Here is an 18408-nt window from a genome sequence, read left to right as displayed (position 1 = left end):
TGTTTGTTTGTTTTTTTTTAAAACAATCCTCCACTAAAGGAACTCTAGTTACTTGCCTTCTTCTTCTGTTTGTCTCCATCAAATATTTCATGACCTTGCTCCGATGTATTTTTTGATCCTCTTTCAATGCCCGACGTTCCTCTTGCAAATCTTGTTCAAAATGAAATGTTAAATCTCTATCCCTAAGATTGTGTTAAGGACAATAGAAAGTGGATTGAACAGTTCATTAAAAGACTTAATAGCCTGTTTGATTGACCTTATATACCTTTTTGGGAAAGGGCAGACTTTATCCATGAGATAGAAAATGCTGATATGCCTTTTGACTAAAYAGACAAGAGTAGGTCCCATAACTGTATGTTATAGGGATAACTAATYTTACACTCATCCAGAAAAATAATGTAATTGCATTTTACTTTTTAAAGGGTTAGGAGAGGCTCATCTTTCATCACCAGCTGACAAATCCCACCTTTATTATGTTCCTTTGAAGGGACATTTTATGTAGATATCGAAACCTCTGACATAAAGAGGCAGGTATCACAGGGAAAGTGATAAATAATAAACTCACAGACACACAGACACACGGGCACATAGACACAGACACACAGACACAGACATCCTCCCCCCTAGGATTAGTTTACACTGAAATTGATTAACATCATTAAATCAATTCTCTCCACGAAGCCAGATCAGTCCTGCCTAACGCCAGTAACTATTTAAGTAGCACTGTGCAGGCGGATCTTGGAGCTTGTGTCAGTAGTTCTTACTACTAAAATTCAAAAAACAAGAACCCCCAAGTTAGGATGGAAACCACAATTCCTAGCGGCAGAATCTCCTTAGAAGAGGGAAAACAAAAACACTCCGAAGTTGCTCGAGAAGTCAACTTTCCCACGGCAGTTTAAAACCCACAATGTACAAGTTTTAATTTGAAGACACCCCTGAGGAGGTCCCTGACAGGGCGGGGCATGGCTGGGCCATCGCCGCCCCGGCCCCGCCGCCGCCCCACACGGGCCCCACACAGCCCCGCGGCCCCGAGAAACGCCCGGCCCCAGCGCTCGGGGACGGCCTCAGGAAGGATACCCAGGGACGCTCCGCAGCCCTCCGKAGCGGTCCTGCGGAGCCCCGGGGAAATGCTGTCCCCTCGCCGCCTCGCCGGCCTTCCCGCCGGGCTCCATCCAGCGCCCGCCGCCAGAGCCGGGCCCACACCGCCGCCAGCACCGCGCCCCGCCGCTCTGCGCGTCCTGCCCGGCCTCGTAGCAACCGGCGACGCCGCTTCCTTCGCAACGGGGCGGGGCCGCGGCGCTGCGGGGCGGTGCTGGGGGCAGCGGGGGTGGCTGGCGCAGCATTTGCCGGCTCCACAGCGGGTGCAGGGGACAGGGCAGGCCGGGGCGCGGCTCCACAGCGGGTACAGGGGACAGGGCAGGCCGGGACGCGGCTCCACAGCGGGCGCAGGGGACAGGGCAGCCCGGGACGCGGCTCCACAGCGGGTGCAGGGGACAGGGCAGCCCGGGACGCGGCTCCACAGCGGGTGCAGGGGACAGGGCAGGCCGGGACGCGGCTCCACAGCGGGTGCCGGGGACAGGGCAGGCCGGGGCGCGGCTCCACAGCGGGTACAGAGGACAGGGCAGGCCGGGACGCGGCTCCACAGCGGGTGCCGGGGACAGGGCAGGCCGGGGCGCGGCTCCACAGCGGGCGCAGGGGACAGGGCAGGCCGGGGTGCGCCTCCCCTCGCCGTCCGTGCCGGTGCCCGTGCCGGGGTGCTGCACCTCGCTCCGCACTGCCCCGCCATCCCGTCTCGTCAGGGATGCCGTGCCAGGGATGGTGCTTGGCTTTCACCGGGCTTTCCATTCTTGGCAGCGCCATAAACCGCGGGATGACCTTTAAAAGCCCCAAACACAGCCGGTATCCGGGAGAACGCGTTCCTGTGGGCAAACACCGCCCCAACCCTGCGTGCGGTTTGCAGAGCTCTGCGGGTGCCTCTTTAGACCCGTTAAAAGACTTGGAGTTAAAACCATAAACTTTTTTTTTTCAATCACAGTTTGCAGAACAATAAAGAAAGTAAAATTKTATAAAATATTACAGAAAAATATTTAAAAGTTCATAAATATAGTTATGCAAAGCCCCTCAAAACAACAAAAACCCGAAAACCCACCAAACCAGAAAAAAACCCCAGTTTTTTCCTGAGACTGCGAAAACCTTTTTTTTTTTTTTTTTTTTTTTTTTCATGTGTGCAGCTGTTCTATGTCTTCGACTAGGAAGGTAAAATAGTGCTCTTCATTTGTAAAATACTTTTCTTCACAGACCCCTCCCTCATATTTGTTTGTATAGCACAGTTTGTGAAGTGGGTGTTACTATTACCATTTCACAGTCAAGACCACCGGTGGTGAGGTTGCCAAATGTGCTTAATATTTATAGYATCCCAGTTACTGCAGTTGAGAAGATGAGCCTGAAATGAAAGTCTTTCACCTMCTAGTTCAGAATACCAACCCAAAATTCACCACTTCTTTGTCCCATCTGCTGTGTGGTGTTGCAGGTAGATAAGTGGTGGTCACTTTACCATCGAGAGCTTTTTAATCTACATATTCTTTTAAAATCCCAGCTTGCTTGATAAAATGCAMAGTTATATTTTTAGGATGCAGTAGAAGGCTTCATCAGGATGGACAACTCAGTCACCCAAGCAGAATAGAACTGAAGCAGAGCTGGGAAACTGCAAAATTTGGGCCCCTGTCCCACCTAGGAAGATTGATGTTTGTGGTCAACTCATGCCACCAGTAGAATTTGAGCTTCCTTAGATTTACTGAAAATTTTGATCTAATACAGCACAACTTGCAGCTTCACCTTAAAATACCTTCTGAGATTTAGAACTAAGGATAGTGTCTATATATATTTCTGTCTTTCCCTTGTTTAATTTTTTATTAAGTCTTCATAGTCCTCCTTTACAGCTRTTGGATAATTCCTCCTCATGAGTAATTTCACTGTGGGACAAGAAGGTGACAAGCTGAGGGCCATGTGATTCAGAAGTGTATAATTATTCTGGGATAGCAAAAAGCCTGATMTGAAGTAATTACAGAATGGAAGGTTCCATTCTGGCAGCTGGTTTGAAAGATACTTTATAAATTTTACTGTGGGCTAGACACTGATACTCCAGTGAAGGATGAAGATCAGCTCTTAAAACTTTGTGGGATGGATTCTGCATTTATTACCAGTCTTATTTGAGGGCTGGGGAATAGCTRTGCTGCTGGAAAAACATATTTTCTTTTCCTTCTTGTCCCAGTGGAGGATTATTCTGCTAATGTCCTATAGCTTCCTCCAAGCTATGTAAGGACCTGCACGGGAGAAGAAGTTCAGCTAATGTTCTGACTRTTTTAACCATTCCTTCCTGAAATTTGTCACCTCTTCCTATTTTTATACACAGAAAAAAGAAGAAAAACTATTTGCCTTAAACACAATATCTAGATAGATAGCCATGAAAAYCTTTTCACCCTCTTCCTGAGACTGAACTATGGATCACAACCTGCATATTCTTGAGAGAGCATCAACTGAGGCACTAATTAAACCCTAGTAAGTCTCATATTGGAAGACTATGATGTGCCATGTGGTACTTTAGAACAGATTAAAAATTTGATTTTGAGGGATACAGAGAAGCCAAAGTTATTCAGAATTTCACAGGCAGTTGAATATGCTCGTTTCAGGTACAGGTTCTTAGCATCATTGAGCTATTAATTTTCAAAGAAAACATTGGATTTAAAAGCATATTAATACCCAAATCAAACAAATATTGATTGCTCCCAACAAATCTTGGTAGCAAAAGCCACAGTATTCCATTGTATTCCAGCTTTTGATAGGGGTGGAKATAACCACATTATCAAGACAAATTKGGAACATTGTCTTCTTGTACCTGTGTAAGGTGCAGTTGAACAGTGTATTCTGAAGATCCTTTGGACAATGTATTTCCCATTAGTACATTGGAAGCTGAGGTTTCATTTGTACAGTCAGATCACAAACAATTTAAATTCTCTAAAGTGCATGAGGAGTTGAAAATCTGTTGGACCTTTAGGAACTTTTTTTTTGTTAGATTATCAGATCCAGTTTTTAAGATACAAAGTAGTGGACTTGAGAGTGTACAAACTGYAAGTGCCTCATAGTTTTAATTAAGCTTCTGTGGACTGCATTTAATTTTCCCATTTTTTCACACCATTCTTTCATACTTTGACTTTTTTCAGGGTTAAAAATAATTGTATTAAATTATTGTCTCAGTTTTTCAATACCTATGTTATTATGGGTGGGCTACCAGTGAGACTAAAATAATGCTATTATCCTCCCAGAAAAAAAAATTGTAATATGTAATACAAAGTACTAATTAGAAATGTTTTTTCAGTTCTCTATTTTGAACTTCTATGACATATTCCCRAATTGCCTCCACAGCTCTGTTCCAGTGCACTACCCCCCAACACAAYACAAACACCTTCATTTTAATGATTAAAAGCTTTGTAAAAATTTGAAAACATTGAGTAATACTAGTTTTTCTTTCAAGTAGCCCAGACCACTCATACCAAATATACACAAATGCTTAAAAATAGCATATAAGAATATCCGTCAGAGTTTATCACAATGAAAATATATRTATTTGATGTGTCATGTAGAGGTGATAAGCAGTAATTTCCCTCAGGATGCAAGTAGTAGTATATAAAATCTACTGTGGAGTTGAAATGTGGTTTATTAAATCCAGGCAGTAAAAGCASTGATGTGTTGGCTGCCCTTTGTGCTGTAGACATTCCCAAATAGTTAGATCAGGACTTCATAGTGTACAATTCTTTCCACAGAAATTTGAAACTCATCAAAACATTTGCATTTCTTCAAGTAAAAGATGAACCACCACTTTAGGAAAACTTCATTGATTTGTCTTAATATTTTTTTGTTCAGTTTAGGAGAAACTCTAATAAATGATGGCAAACATTGTTCACCTAAGGTAAGATTTTCAATTACTTTTTGTTAAGATAATAAATGTAACTGAATACTTTCTCAGAAAAGTGATAGATGTTTTAAAAATGTGGATTGSCTTATTCAAAAAAGACATGAAAATACAGAAGAATCAAGTATTTTCATAGAGAAAAAGAACTACATTGAAATGGCATGAATTCAGTATATTAGAACATTTTTGTGTAATGTCCTTTATCACAGCTCAATTTTTAGGTCATACTTTTAATCTCATCTGCATGACTATAAAYGTAGAATAACTATTGTTTTTGGCAGAGCCAGTTTTTGCTTGAAGTGCTGAGATCAGACTTAAGTGCTTGTTTCATGTTGGCTTTTGTTAAAGATAAATATTGATTAAAAATATTTGCTTGACAGTGTTTAATTGAACGTCTGGTGAGTAACTGTGATAGCCCTGGAACAAACCATACTTTCAAGTGTTCTATTTATAAGTTTCAAGTGATCTGTTTATAACTGTCATATAATTTTTCTTTCTTTATTTTGTGCTTATTTCAAAATTAAAGAAAAACATTCTTTTACTTCTCTACCATTCTCCAGACACAAAATACAATTTCAGTAGTAATTCAGAAATCTTTTTTTTTKGTAAAATCTCTTTGTTAACAGCTTTTTGTAATTTTTACTTTCACTTTTTAAGAGCAAAAATYAGGAAAAAAATCCTGTTCAGAGCTTGCTGGTATAGTGCCAATTGCAAAAAGAGAAAACCTGGAGAAGGAAAGAACAACTGTATTGAAGATGTATTCAAGTCCAAATAAATTCTGTTTTTCAATAAAATCTTGACATTTCTAAGGATCCTATTTTCATTTGAAAACATAATATATTAACATATTACAAATGATTTGCTGAGATTATGAAATCATCAAACAATGACTCATATGAAAATATGTTGCTTTTGACAATAAGAAATATTTTGGGAGTTACTTTTCGTAATTTCTTTAGTGATGATTGAGAGGTATTCCCTTATTTTATGCCATATGATATCATGGAAGAAAAACTATTAAATTTAAAAATAGAATTTTAAAATAGCAGTAATAGGTGTAACTACTTTTACTAATGCTGTTATTAATATTAATTCAGATAACTGTGTGCCTATGAATAGTGTTCCTTTATTCTTTCTCCTATAAGAAAATTTAATTTTTTTTTTTAAATGCTGAATTGGTCTGAGAATCCTCTCAGGACTGCTTGTGTGCATAAGTTAAAAACTTATGCATGTATTTTCCTGATCAGAATCTAAATAATTAATTTAGGGATTTTCAAGTGTAAAAGTATTTTGCTAATATCTGGTAAATCCAAAAGCCAGCTCCTTTCAGTGAAAATAAAGTTTCTTAGCCTTTGAGATATCTGTTTGGTGTGGTGATTCCTAAAATGTGAGCTTCTAAAATGCAGGATTTGCAAGTTCTTGCCTCCAGTTCACAGCGCTCACAGGTAGAATACCTCACCAGAAATGGTGGTAGTATTTTTTWAAATTTATAGAGGTTATTCTTTACTTTTGACACTACCTTTTTCTTACGAGGTATGGCTAAGCAGAGAACACCAAACTGGTTTTGGTTTCAGCTTTGTCAATTATTGCTTGATAAGCTTTAAAAAAACAGGTTTTAAAGGAAGTCCCGTGGAGCAATCTACTTCATTTTGACAGACTGAGCTATTTTATATATGCTTTATGTTCAATTTATTTGTCCATTGTTTGGTACAACAGGACACAAGGAGTGTTGGAGCTGTGGAGGGACCACTCCAGGCAGAAGAGAAAAATAAATCGGCAGATATTTCAAAACAAAAAGAACTTTGCCTTGTACCATGTGATGCTCAAGCTAAAATTTTACGAGAGGACAAACATTCCATGTGCAGTATGTATTCAACAAGAATACTTTTAGCAATGAGCTATGCAGTGCATGCTATGCAACCCTCTCCTGTGCTACGCTATGCTGTGCAAATTTATTTTTTAATCTTCTTGAGCACATGTGACAGCCTTGTGACCCTGCTGCCTAAACTGTGTATTGTTCAGAAAATTTGCGGTACCCTGTTTTTGGGATGCAGCTGGTGTGACAAAGTATAACCATGAGYGAAGACAGGCAAATCCCAGAAGCAGCACAACCTGCCTGGATCTGTTACTCTCTGAATGTCACTATGTGTGGGGTGTAAAGTGGGAGAAGGTTAATTAGTTAATTACATAGGAGTAAATGTGTACTTCATCTTACCTTTTATAGAGGCTTACACAGGGAATTCTCTATTCACTACCTTGACAAACTACACAGAAGATTATACAATCAACCTCTGAAATAACTGTGCAAATTCTTAGTTTTCAATATTATTTTWAAAATGTTATTAATTATATATCATTATGATGATGATCATCATGGTTTTTAGCATCAGGGAAAAACCAGGAGTAGTACAGTGATTGAGCAAATGTAAGGTGACAAGAAACCTTATATATCTGTCTTTTATCATATGCAATTTTATTTCTGTGATATCCAATGACTGGTTACCCAGGTTGCCCAAGGATCAGATGAAATTCTTCAATATGTAGGAAGAGCCATCCTTCCTTAAGATGTCTTTACTGCAATCAGCAATTCTGAAGTTTCTATCATCTTTAGCTTTAATCTGTGCTTTCTGTATTATTTTCATTTTTCATTTCACTTTTAGGTGCCACAAGGTAAAACACCTTCAGTATTCAATTAGCTATCATAAATAAGCATGTTGTCATTCAGTCAAGAGTATTTCTAGAGTTATAAAAAAAAAAAGTGGATGAACATATTTCTTTTGAAGGAAATTTACAGAACTCTCTTGCTGAATATGCAAGAAGTACAAAAAAACTGGTAAGAGACATGATGGATGATCAACAGTCTTCTTTGGATTACCTTTCTACTCAGGTACTTTTTTTCTTCATTATAAAGATTTGTATTTGTTATTTCTCACTGCAGGTGTTGTCTTTCTGAGGAAAAATAGGGCTCATTAAATTGTCATTAAATTGATAGGGTTAGAGTCTCTATCACCAGTCCTTATACTTCTGGTAGGGTGTGAGTTCCATTTCTCTGTGGGGTTATAAGCACCACCTGTTTCATAACCTAATGTCATACATGGCAGTTGGAAAAGTGGATTACTGTTCCTTCGCATTGGTACAAATTACTGAACATCACAGAAATGAACTTCAGATTACATTTATCAGGAGTCAACAAAAAAACTTTATAATGTAAGATTCCTCACTGCAACCTAATGAAAGATCTTTTACTTGAATTTGCAGGTAAATGAACTCATGAACAAACTTGTTCTTTTGAACACAGTRGTTCTGAGAAAACATCTGGATCCACTTCCTAACAAAGCAGTTCAATCTCATGGTAAGTTTTTTCAGATAGAGTCTTGATACCTTCATTTTTTATCTTTTTATCTTGAAAAGGATCTAATTAAAGCAAAGATAAGCATTGTAACATTGACATTTATCCTGTGTTAGTAACATATAAACTATGGAAACTTAACAAACTTTTAAAAATCCTATAATTTAATACTGCTTTAAATAATTTGCAACTGACAGCTCCAGGCATCCTGTTTAGTATGTTGATTTTTATGCAAAATACTAAGTATGAGTATTAGTTAGCAAGTGATCTGAGGTTGCGAAATGACACATTCCTTTGCAACGAAATGAAAGAGTGCTCTGCATCTGCAGTGTCCCTATTCAAAYGGGATGGAAGTCACTTATATCCTGGACAGTTAATCTCTTTAGTGTACATCCAAACTAAGGAAACATGACCTCTAAGAAGTCATGTTGGCTGTGGAAACTTCTTGTTTAAGTATGTTTAACATATTTCTTGGCTTAACACCTATTGGTAAATGTTTTTTTCATGTATACATTATGATGGAAAGCCTTTTACAAGTATAAATACAAATATCTATAGGAAAAATACTTCATTTCCCAGATAACATRTCTTTTTCACAGTACAGGTGTTATAAATAAAATGAAAAAAACATCTGTAAAGTTACCCAGATACATAATCTTTAACTTCAGTATCATATCTATTAAGATTAGAAAGAACTTTGTCTATACAGTGTCATTTATACTTAGGGGCTTAATAGTGTTTGGAGAATTTTAATTCACAAGATAAATTCATGACAAAGCATGATTTTGAAGTTTGCATGAGAATAAAATTATATTTTAAATAAGTCATATATCACCAAGAAAAGTAATATTCATGTGCTTAATCTGTACTTTTTAAAACATTTTGCTAATGAACTTCATTGAATACCTTTTGTCTCTAGGTTTGGACTGCACTCATATTAAAGATACTGTTGGTTCAGTTTCAAAAACTCCAAGTGGTCTGTACATTATCCATCCAGAAGGATCAAATTATCCATTTGAGGTAATACATTTATTATTATAGTCACACTTTGCTTGAGAATATGCATTTAGAATTTTTTAATAGATTTAAAGTGTTTTCCATGAAAATTTCTGAACAGATTAATGAAAAAATGYATTAAAGCATCTGCATGTGTCTGCTGTTACTATATGTTGAAAAGTTTCTTGTTTTCTACAAAGAAATTTAACCTCTCTCGTAAGAATCCATTGTCAGTTTTCATATGCAGTGAAAAATGTTCTGTAGAGGAGAACTCAAGGTGTTTTCCAGCTTTAGATATGGAGAAGTGCTGTTCTTTTCTATTTTAGAGTTTGTATTCCTGAAACAAGGATATAGATTCCTAAAACAAGCTGCAGTAATCATGCTTCCTATCACTGCCTGCACTTTTTGTAATTGCTCAGAATAATAGTGCTCATCTAGAAGAGAATTTTGGGTTAATTTCCTTAGACTCAGAGTATTCAGATCCATTCAAATAAAACAGGAATATTTTGTTTTATTATGTGTTTATTACCATTTCAGGCTGTTGTATTTAGAGAAGGCCTTATGCATAGCAGAAAGGCAGATATGGCACTTTCAAACCTTTAACTTTGCAGTACATATTGAGGTCATTAGTTTTTGAAGAAAAATGAGGGCCAACTAATAACTGGCAAAGTTTAATATCAACTTTATAGTGTTCCTTTGTATGTAACAAAGGAAGGGTGAATCCCTTTATCTCTTGCCAAGTGGAGCCCTTGAAAATGCTACAAAAAAGGATCTCAAATTGGTTAAGAAAAGGCTTCAGAATTATGCTGTAATCTCAAAAGAAAAAAGAACTTGATTCTGGAAACCCCTGACAGAAAAATCTGTCATTCTCTCTACAATCAGCGAGCTCAGGCAAAGGATCTGTAACTCATTGGCAAGTTTCTTCCATGTAAAAGAAAGGCAAAGACACATTGCACTGTTCACAGAACAACCGTATTTATAGTATGAAGAAAATGCAACCATAGCAAAAAAAATGCATCTGTTTCATAATTTCTTCTGGATTGAAGGGGATTCCAGAGACACGTTAGAAAAATCATAATAATTTGATTAAAAGAACAAGGTAACAATAAATGATGGCAAGAATGTCTGCAGTCATGAGTGTCTCATTTCTTGTCTCATTGATGTTGCACAGAACTTAAAAGACAGTGCCAATAAGCTCTCAGAGAAAAATATCTAAAATACGTGTTCCATAAAGAATGTTATTTTAAGGAAAACTATTTAATGTGAATTCTTTCATGTGTTGAAGCATAAAAAGAGTAGAAGAGTAATGATAGATGGACAAAAATATCAAGACATTAAAATATAAACAAGAAATTCTAAAGCATCTTTTAGAGGCAAATAGCCARGAGTTCTAAATGTTCTGCAGATCAGCAAAATGAGAAAAAATAGGCAGAAAAACATAGTAAGAAACTAAAAAAYAGGAAACAAAGCCAACATGAAACAATTTATTGCAATAAGGACCTTTTGAGCAATAAACTGCCTTTTCAATGCAATGGAATCTAAATGTGTTTAGAATAATTTGCATAAAGATATCAGTTAAATGAAAACTATTTAGATAACGTGATCCTATTCTTGTTTCTCATGTTTGACACCTCATGTTTCCAAAAGTGAGTGTAGATTTTGATCTTAACTTGGGCTAATTGAGCTCCAAATTCCAGAAGCAATAAGAATATCTAGCTTTAGTGGTAGTGGTAGGTTTCTGTCCCCTCGGAAAGTTACTCCCAAATAGCCTTTCATCAGGRCATTTAATCATGAGGTGATTAAAACCAATTTCACTTTTGGAAAAATGAATCATGACCAATTTCTGATACATTTTTTTCAATTAGTAAATGTAGATTWATGTTATTTCTCAGTTGGATCAGACGAACTAAAACAGGAGTTTAGAATATAACTCTTATGCATACTGCAGGTGGAAAGGGAAGAAATATTTAGTAGAAGCATCCTCCTTCTCATTTAATTTAAGTTGTACCCGACACAATCATGTCCTTCATACCTTTCACAATATGAGACATAGAGCAAATGGTAAAGCAGATTAACTATGGTAAGGCTTTACAATTGCATCATTTCCATAAGGGATTAAGCAAACTAGACWGCTAGTCTGTATTTTTCTAGACAGCTAACTGTATTTTTCTGTGTCTATCTAACATTTTTATTTAGCTGGTGTATGTAYTGGTGCTGTATGCTGTATTGATGGCTGATGACCTATCATGTGGAACCAAATCTGTTCCTTGTGAGAATTATCAACACTCCCACTGATTTATATTGGACCAAAGATTGATGTTGTGACCAAGTGGGCTTCTCATAGTATTTCTGACTCACAGTCAGAGAAGTAGCCAAGCATGCAATCATCTTCTTAAGACAGTGGATGAGGCAATGGGACTATTTTGAATGAGGTTTAGGTATTTTCATCTAAATATTCATTTTGGAATCTTCTATATTTCTTTTTATTCCAGTTCTGCCCTCCTTGGGTGACTGAAATAAGCATGTGATTCTCCAGGGAATAAGGGTCACAATTTCTTTTCATGCACATGAACCTTACTRTGATTCTTTTAATATTTGTGTTGCAAGGATTTCCCAAAGTACCTTACTTGAAAATCCAAGATTCCCCATGCTGTATTAGATCATGTTGCATCTCTGTCCTGCAGAGCTTTCTTGTCATTCATCGAGAAGATGTTGTTAAATCACAGAGGTCTGACTACAATGTTGATGTTTTCCTGCCAAGGAACAAGTTTGGTTTCCTGAAAAATATCTGGCTACTACAGGCAATGGGGTGCAACATATAATTCTCAGCTTGCCACAAGTTTTTTTTTAGGGTTAAACTGACTTACACCTAGTTTCCAATTTCATCAGCTGCTAAGACTGCAAATCTCTCCTTTCTGAAACATGTTTCATTGTGTACATTTCCTGTAATGCCACAAAAACTTTCTTACTTTACTCCATCACTTGTGCATCTGCTTAATGTTATGAGAGCCAACRTTATATTCTGAACTTACTTTTGTTACCACAAGTAACTTCTGGCTCCATAGCTATAAGCATTTTCCAGGTTAATTCTCCTGATGTTAGTCACATTTATAGACAAAAATGAGCCTCTGTTTTTAAACACTATTTATGCATACTATCCCTTAGAATCACTTTGGGTAGCTTAGGTAGTGCAGTGTTTAAATGTGCAATGTGATCTTTCTACATTAGATTCCCAGACTTTGCAATCCCAGTTAGAACTGGTCAAGGTTTGGCACTGGGAAAGTCAATTGCATATCTTAAGTTAGATGGGCTGAGGAGAAAACATGCCATGTAGATTGATATTCCAAAGTAGAGCAGATGGCAGCTGTACCCCTGCCATTTGACCTCCTGTTGGACACAAATTTTAGCAAAGACTCATAAAGACTCATAAATTTGRGAGCTGATCTTATGTATTCAGTAGTACTGCTCAGTTGCAGGCAGTTATATGTTCACATTGGGATTTCCCTGRATCGAGGCCATGTCTTATGTAGAGGTTTTTGCTGCTCCAAATTATTATATGCTGGGTTATTGCTATCACTGTTTTCCATTTCCTCACCATTATTAAAGGCTCTAAATTTCCCAGGCACCACAAACACAGTATTCTCTGGAAGAAGGCGTGATGGTGAGGGAGAACGTATAAGAAGTTGTGTCTATTTTGCTTTGCTGAAATAAGTTTGTTCAGTGTTGCTACCTGTACCAACCATATTTTGCCTGAATAATATATGACACTGCAAGCTGCTTCCCTTTCATGCTATAAATGTTACAGTGAYATTTATCAAAAGTTTTTAATTTATCTGTTATGAACAAATTATTGTATACAGCATTTTCTACTGGTTGAAGAAATATTCAAACAGTTCAACAAGAACATATAAGAAAATACTGCACATTTTTTTTATTTTCTTAGAGTTGTTTAAAAGATATTTGAAAAGTATGTTACTTAGCAAAAATCAGAATAGTCCACCCTTATTTAATTAAAWTTTTTTCTTCTTAAAAGCTGCTTCAAGAACACTTAATCATATCTATCTCTAGGTTTTGTGTGACATGGATTTTCGAGGAGGTGGATGGACTGTGGTTCAGAAAAGAACTGATGGAATTGTTCCATTTCAGAGAACATGGTCTGAATATCTGGATGGATTTGGTGATCTTGCTGGTATTAATTTTAMATACCCTAAAGTGCTTTGTATCCAACATTTCTCCTGCTTTTATGKGAGCTACAGTCCACTAAACTGTGTGGTAATTTCAGTAGTATAAAGTTCTTGTTTCTTAAAAGTCTTATTTATACTTCAAGATTTTTTGTCCTCAAATCTGTTGTGTGATCTTCYCAATAATGACTATTATCCCACTAAAGTCTTTAGCTATTTTCTCACAAAAGTGTTAAAAATATTTTCTTCTCTGCCTGAAAAAAWTTATAGATTGTATTCCTCACTTTTCATATTAAAAGAGAAGTGCCTTTGTTGGTTTAAATCATATGTGCAAAATATTTCCTTAGAGCGGAGAAAAATCAATAATATTTCACCATAGGATATGCAAAGTTATAAACRATGGAAATATTTCAGTAGCTAATACCAACACAACTGTGATATTAATTTTGTATTGCTACCTTTAATCCCGCAAGTCCAAACCCATTTGCTTTTTCAGAAATTTACCTGGGATTGCAATGGAAGCACAGAGCTTTTCTGTACAAAAAAAGTGCAGCTCATATTTGGCTACAAGTGTGATTTATGGAGGCAGCAAATCCCGAGAGCAGGGCTTAAATCTTGAGAATAGGGTTTGCATGTTTTAAAAATTTCATGGAATGCTAACATTTATCATTTCTCAGTATTGCCTTTAGGAGTGCTATTGAATTCTGTTCATGTAACTGGATCTTTAACTCATCCAGTTTTTGTGGTCTTCTAAGATATATTGCAGATGAATATTTGAAATATAYCATGTAGAGAATTTTCTAAAAAATATCACAGATTAAAAAAGATGATGCACATATGGAAATTCTTGACATGAATTTTGAAGGAAGTAGGAAGATTATTCTGTTCCCTCATTAGTCTTTCAAAGGAATATAAGCCTATCATACARCATTTATTACATTTGATTCAGGAAGGAAAGTAGAAAAACAAGGACAATAACTTTTTCTTTTACAGTTTCTGTTTCTAGCCTATATATTATATTTCTCTTTAAGGAGAATTTTGGCTTGGACTGAGGAAGATTTTTGAYATAGTAAATCAAAAAGCAACTCGTTTCAGTCTTTATGTGGATTTGGAATCGGAAAATGACAAACATGCCTATGCATTATATGATGGATTTTGGATAGAGGATGAAGCATGTTCTTTTAAGATCCATTTGGGGCATTATTCAGGAAATGCTGGTAAGAACTTCCTTCTTTGAWGTATTCAAAGGTAGTTGCTCCCTTTCTTTACATGAAAAAAATTCATTCAAAAGAATAGTAATTAAGATAACTTCAAAAATTTTATTTCTTATGTATTTTTCTCTGCACTTCTCTTTTCACTTATGCAGATAAATGTTTAATGRTATGGTGATCAGTTATGTCAAAATATAGCAGGAAATATTTATATAGCAGGAAATCACTTTATCACTTCAATATCTTTAATAGAATAATTGAATAAACATTCTGGGAATAAAAAAAAAATTAAAAAAAAAGGGAAATAAAGGATCTTTAATGGAATGGGCTAGATATATATAATAAGGGATTTTGTGGTTGTTAGTGTTTATTTATTTAATGGTACACTTATTTAGATGCCCATTATCTTATCACAGATTTGCTAATACTAGTGGCAGTCTTCCTGATAATGCTTTGGATAATTCAGAAGTGCCCAGATCGTCTTGTACAAAGGGTAGGGAAAGAAACTGAGTGAAACAAAGTTGCCCTACAATGTGTAACAGTTGCTGAGTGATACAGACAGAAATTAATACCAGACCTCCCTTAATAGCATAAATATACTAAGCATGCAAAGATTTGCATTAAGTATTGCATAATGTCTTATTGCTTTTTTCCATGTTATGCAAGAATGGTCCTTATTATTAATGAAATAGTTGCTTTCTAAAGGTGTTGGTGCTTTACTCTGTAAAAATATTTCTTTAGTAAGTTCTTTAGTAACACAACAGACAGTAATAACTGACCTTTGTGTTTTAACAATTCTTTTTTCATGACTCACTCTGGGGCTTTCGGCATGTTACTGGAAAATCTGAAGTTGCAACCCTTTTTGTTTCCTTTTATCTTTTCTTCCTCTCTCTTTGAGARCAGAAGCCTTTACCTTCATAGCCAGCCTGCATTGCAAAAAGAAAAAAAAAGGAAAAAAAAAGTTTTATTGAATTTCAGCTTCCATATTTCTCTGTATTTTATTGTTTTTCTTTACACTTTAGCACTTTTACAGTTCATTATCTGGTACTCAACAACCATTTCTGAAGAATTCTACATTTCTAATAAATTTAGAGGAAAGGTTTGTGAGGTGTGCAACAAGTAAAAATGTTTCTCYGTAAATACATTTTATATCTTTCTATTTTATCTGTTGTACTTAGGTGATGCATTTAGAGGATATAGRAAAGAAGATAACCAAAATTCCATGCCTTTCAGCACTTTTGATGTTGATAATGATGGATGCAGGCCAATGTGCACTATTAAAGGACAGCCTGTAAAGAGCTGCAGTAACTTCAGTGATAACACTGGCTGGTGGTTCAACAAGTGTGGCCTTGCAAACCTTAATGGTGTTCATCGCTACACAGGTAGATTCCTTGCAACAGGGATTCACTGGGATACATGGACAATGAAMAAAAAACCAGTCAAAATTAAATCAGTTTCAATGAAAATTCGGAGAACCTATTATCCATATTTCCATTGACATACAAAACCAGAAATATATCTCTTCTTGCAATTATGTAATAATTGGAAGAATAATATATATATATATATATATATATATATATAAAATTATATATAATATATCACTACAATCATAAATACCTTTCATCTTCACTTGAACACTTCAGTCTTAAAACTTCATTAGATATTTCTGTCATACAGTTACTCATTTTTATTGTGAAATGTCAGCATTTATAGTGTTCCTRCTTAAGAAATAAGGTCATAAGAACTGGGTTTCCAGAAAAAGGATTAAACTGAGTATTTGTCAGCTTTTATTCAACTGCCTCTTAGGGAATCTCAGAACCAGCACAAAAAAATTATAAAAAGAATTGCAATGCTCACTTTTGAATGTTCTTTTCCTATGCTCTCTGCATATTTAAATTGCAAGGAAAGTTCATTTTTTTTTTTTTGTTTTCAATCCCTATACCTGCCATTTTTATCATAATATTTTGGGAAAATACTTGTTCTACACCATAGGTTAATTAGGTTAATTTTCCAGAATCAGCTCTTCTTTCTAAATTCCAGACAAAACAACAATTATTTCAATATATAAATAAAGTTTTGCATACCCTCAAGGCCTGATTTTTATGCAAGGTTGATAGTGACATTCAAGAATTACAATATATTTTGTATTTAATTTTCACAGTCAATGTGTTTCAGAATCTGATCTTTGCTCTTGTATGTTTCACAATTCACTGTATATGAAAACTTTTCTTCACAGCTTTTTATGCAACCCTTGGAATTGTAATTTTTGGATATATGGGCCTGATCTTATGTTTTTCATTCTTAGTGGCATTCAGTCTGTGAGCAACCATGTGATAATGAACAAAACCAACTTAACTTGTATGAACACATTTAAAATTAAGGATTGTGAATTCTTTGAATTTCTGTCAATAAAAAATAGACTAACATCAATAAAAATGTGAATGTTGTCAGTACAGCAGTGTTTTTTGAACCTGGCATCTAACCTGTAGCAGCTAGGCATGGTTTTCTCATCTTTGCTTCAGTTTCAGCAGACCAGCTCTGCAGTAACATGTGGAATGAAAACAGGTAAAAACTCTGCGAGTTTCCTCTTTGCTTCTTTTTATTTTAACCAAGCATAAATACAGCGAGCAGAAGCCATCATCAATTCAGCACCATCATGGTTTAGGATTTCTTCCCAAAGATTTATGTAGCTGTAGGAGGAAAYGGAGCTTTTCATAGGGTATGTTACAAGGTTAAAGGAGAGAAAATAATCCTCTTTTGTATGCTTGACTAGCCTTAATAGTTGGAGGTAAGAAGTTGTGAAAAAGCAGAARGTTTCCTCTCTGCTGGAGGAAAACTGAGGACTATCCTTATGGGGGGAGCTTACAGGAGAAGCATGGTAGGAAGTAGCTAGAGGAAAAATATCACAGGCCTTATAGAGGGATTGTGAGAAAGGGGATAGGTCCCACTCTTGGGGGACACTAAATTCTCTGAGCACAGGAGGGGTTGGTTGTCAGACACTGGAGTATTTGAAATTAGAGGTGAAGAGATTGTATGTACACCCTCTTCAGCCCTCCCTCACACCAGCCTTATCACAAATACAACTGCTTTGAACGGCAGCCTGGACCCAGCAGACCTATACAGATAGATGTTAAAAATGAAAGAGCCTCTGCAGTAAGACTAACAAGCACTTAAAAAGCTTGTAGTTAAAAAGCTTAAAAGAGTATTAATTTTGGCTGCAAGCCTGGATGTTGTCACTGTGTTAGGGCTTTGTCAGGAAGAGTCTTCAGCCTGTGGCACAACAATCCTACTGGAGAATGCCAGTGGCTAAATTTCATAGAAATTTAATGGCTTTAATGAAAGCCTCAAATTTTGATGGTGGGACCTCTGTTCTGACAGTCAGGTCGGAGCCTATGAGCAGGAATCTAAAYAGGTACTTTGGATGTATAGAGCTATATTCTACTGACACCCTGAGGCTGCTTTTGGCTTAATTAGAATCCCTGCTTAAAAATGAAGGTGGCAAATGAAGATTGCAGACCTGCTGGCAGATATTTCCACATTTAATGATGAGGTTTTAATCTCCCCATTGTGAGCATTGGCTAATTAGCTGGCAGCACCAAATCTTAAAGGAGATGGACCTGAAAAGATAACTAGGGCTTGAAGAATCATTCTTGCAAATGGACATTTTTTTAAAAAATGTAGAGTATGACTATAAAATCA

At 36.4% G+C, this 18408-nt stretch overlaps 2 protein-coding genes across 2 annotated transcripts in view; one reads left to right on the top strand and one right to left on the bottom strand.

Moving 5' to 3' along the window:
* The window catches only part of CEP126 (centrosomal protein 126), a 35310-nt gene extending 34106 nt beyond the window's left edge, over positions 1-1204 (bottom strand). The window contains exons 1-2 of the mRNA XM_057370812.1: positions 1078-1204; positions 57-182 (exon numbers count right to left, since the gene is read on the bottom strand). Coding sequence (XP_057226795.1) covers positions 57-182; positions 1078-1172 — 221 coding nt within the window. The 5' untranslated portion in view covers positions 1173-1204. The remainder of the gene's footprint in view (positions 1-56; positions 183-1077) is intronic.
* A 3520-nt stretch (positions 1205-4724) lies between these two features.
* On the top strand, positions 4725-16210 carry ANGPTL5 (angiopoietin like 5). Its single transcript, XM_057370840.1, has 8 exons — positions 4725-4966; positions 6686-6833; positions 7729-7856; positions 8228-8321; positions 9238-9338; positions 13383-13503; positions 14527-14712; positions 15885-16210. Exons 1-8 carry the CDS (start codon positions 4865-4867, stop codon positions 16202-16204), a joined length of 1200 nt encoding a protein of 399 aa, XP_057226823.1. The 5' UTR covers positions 4725-4864; the 3' UTR covers positions 16205-16210.
* Positions 16211-18408: the final 2198 nt, after the last annotated feature.

Source organism: Malurus melanocephalus, unplaced genomic scaffold, assembly GCF_030028575.1.
Source record: "Malurus melanocephalus ecotype Western Australia unplaced genomic scaffold, MMel_1.1 scaffold_134, whole genome shotgun sequence".
Classification (NCBI taxonomy): domain Eukaryota; kingdom Metazoa; phylum Chordata; class Aves; order Passeriformes; family Maluridae; genus Malurus; species Malurus melanocephalus.
The sequence above is the reverse complement of the archived record's forward strand: the minus strand, read 5'-3'. Positions and strand labels throughout refer to the sequence as shown.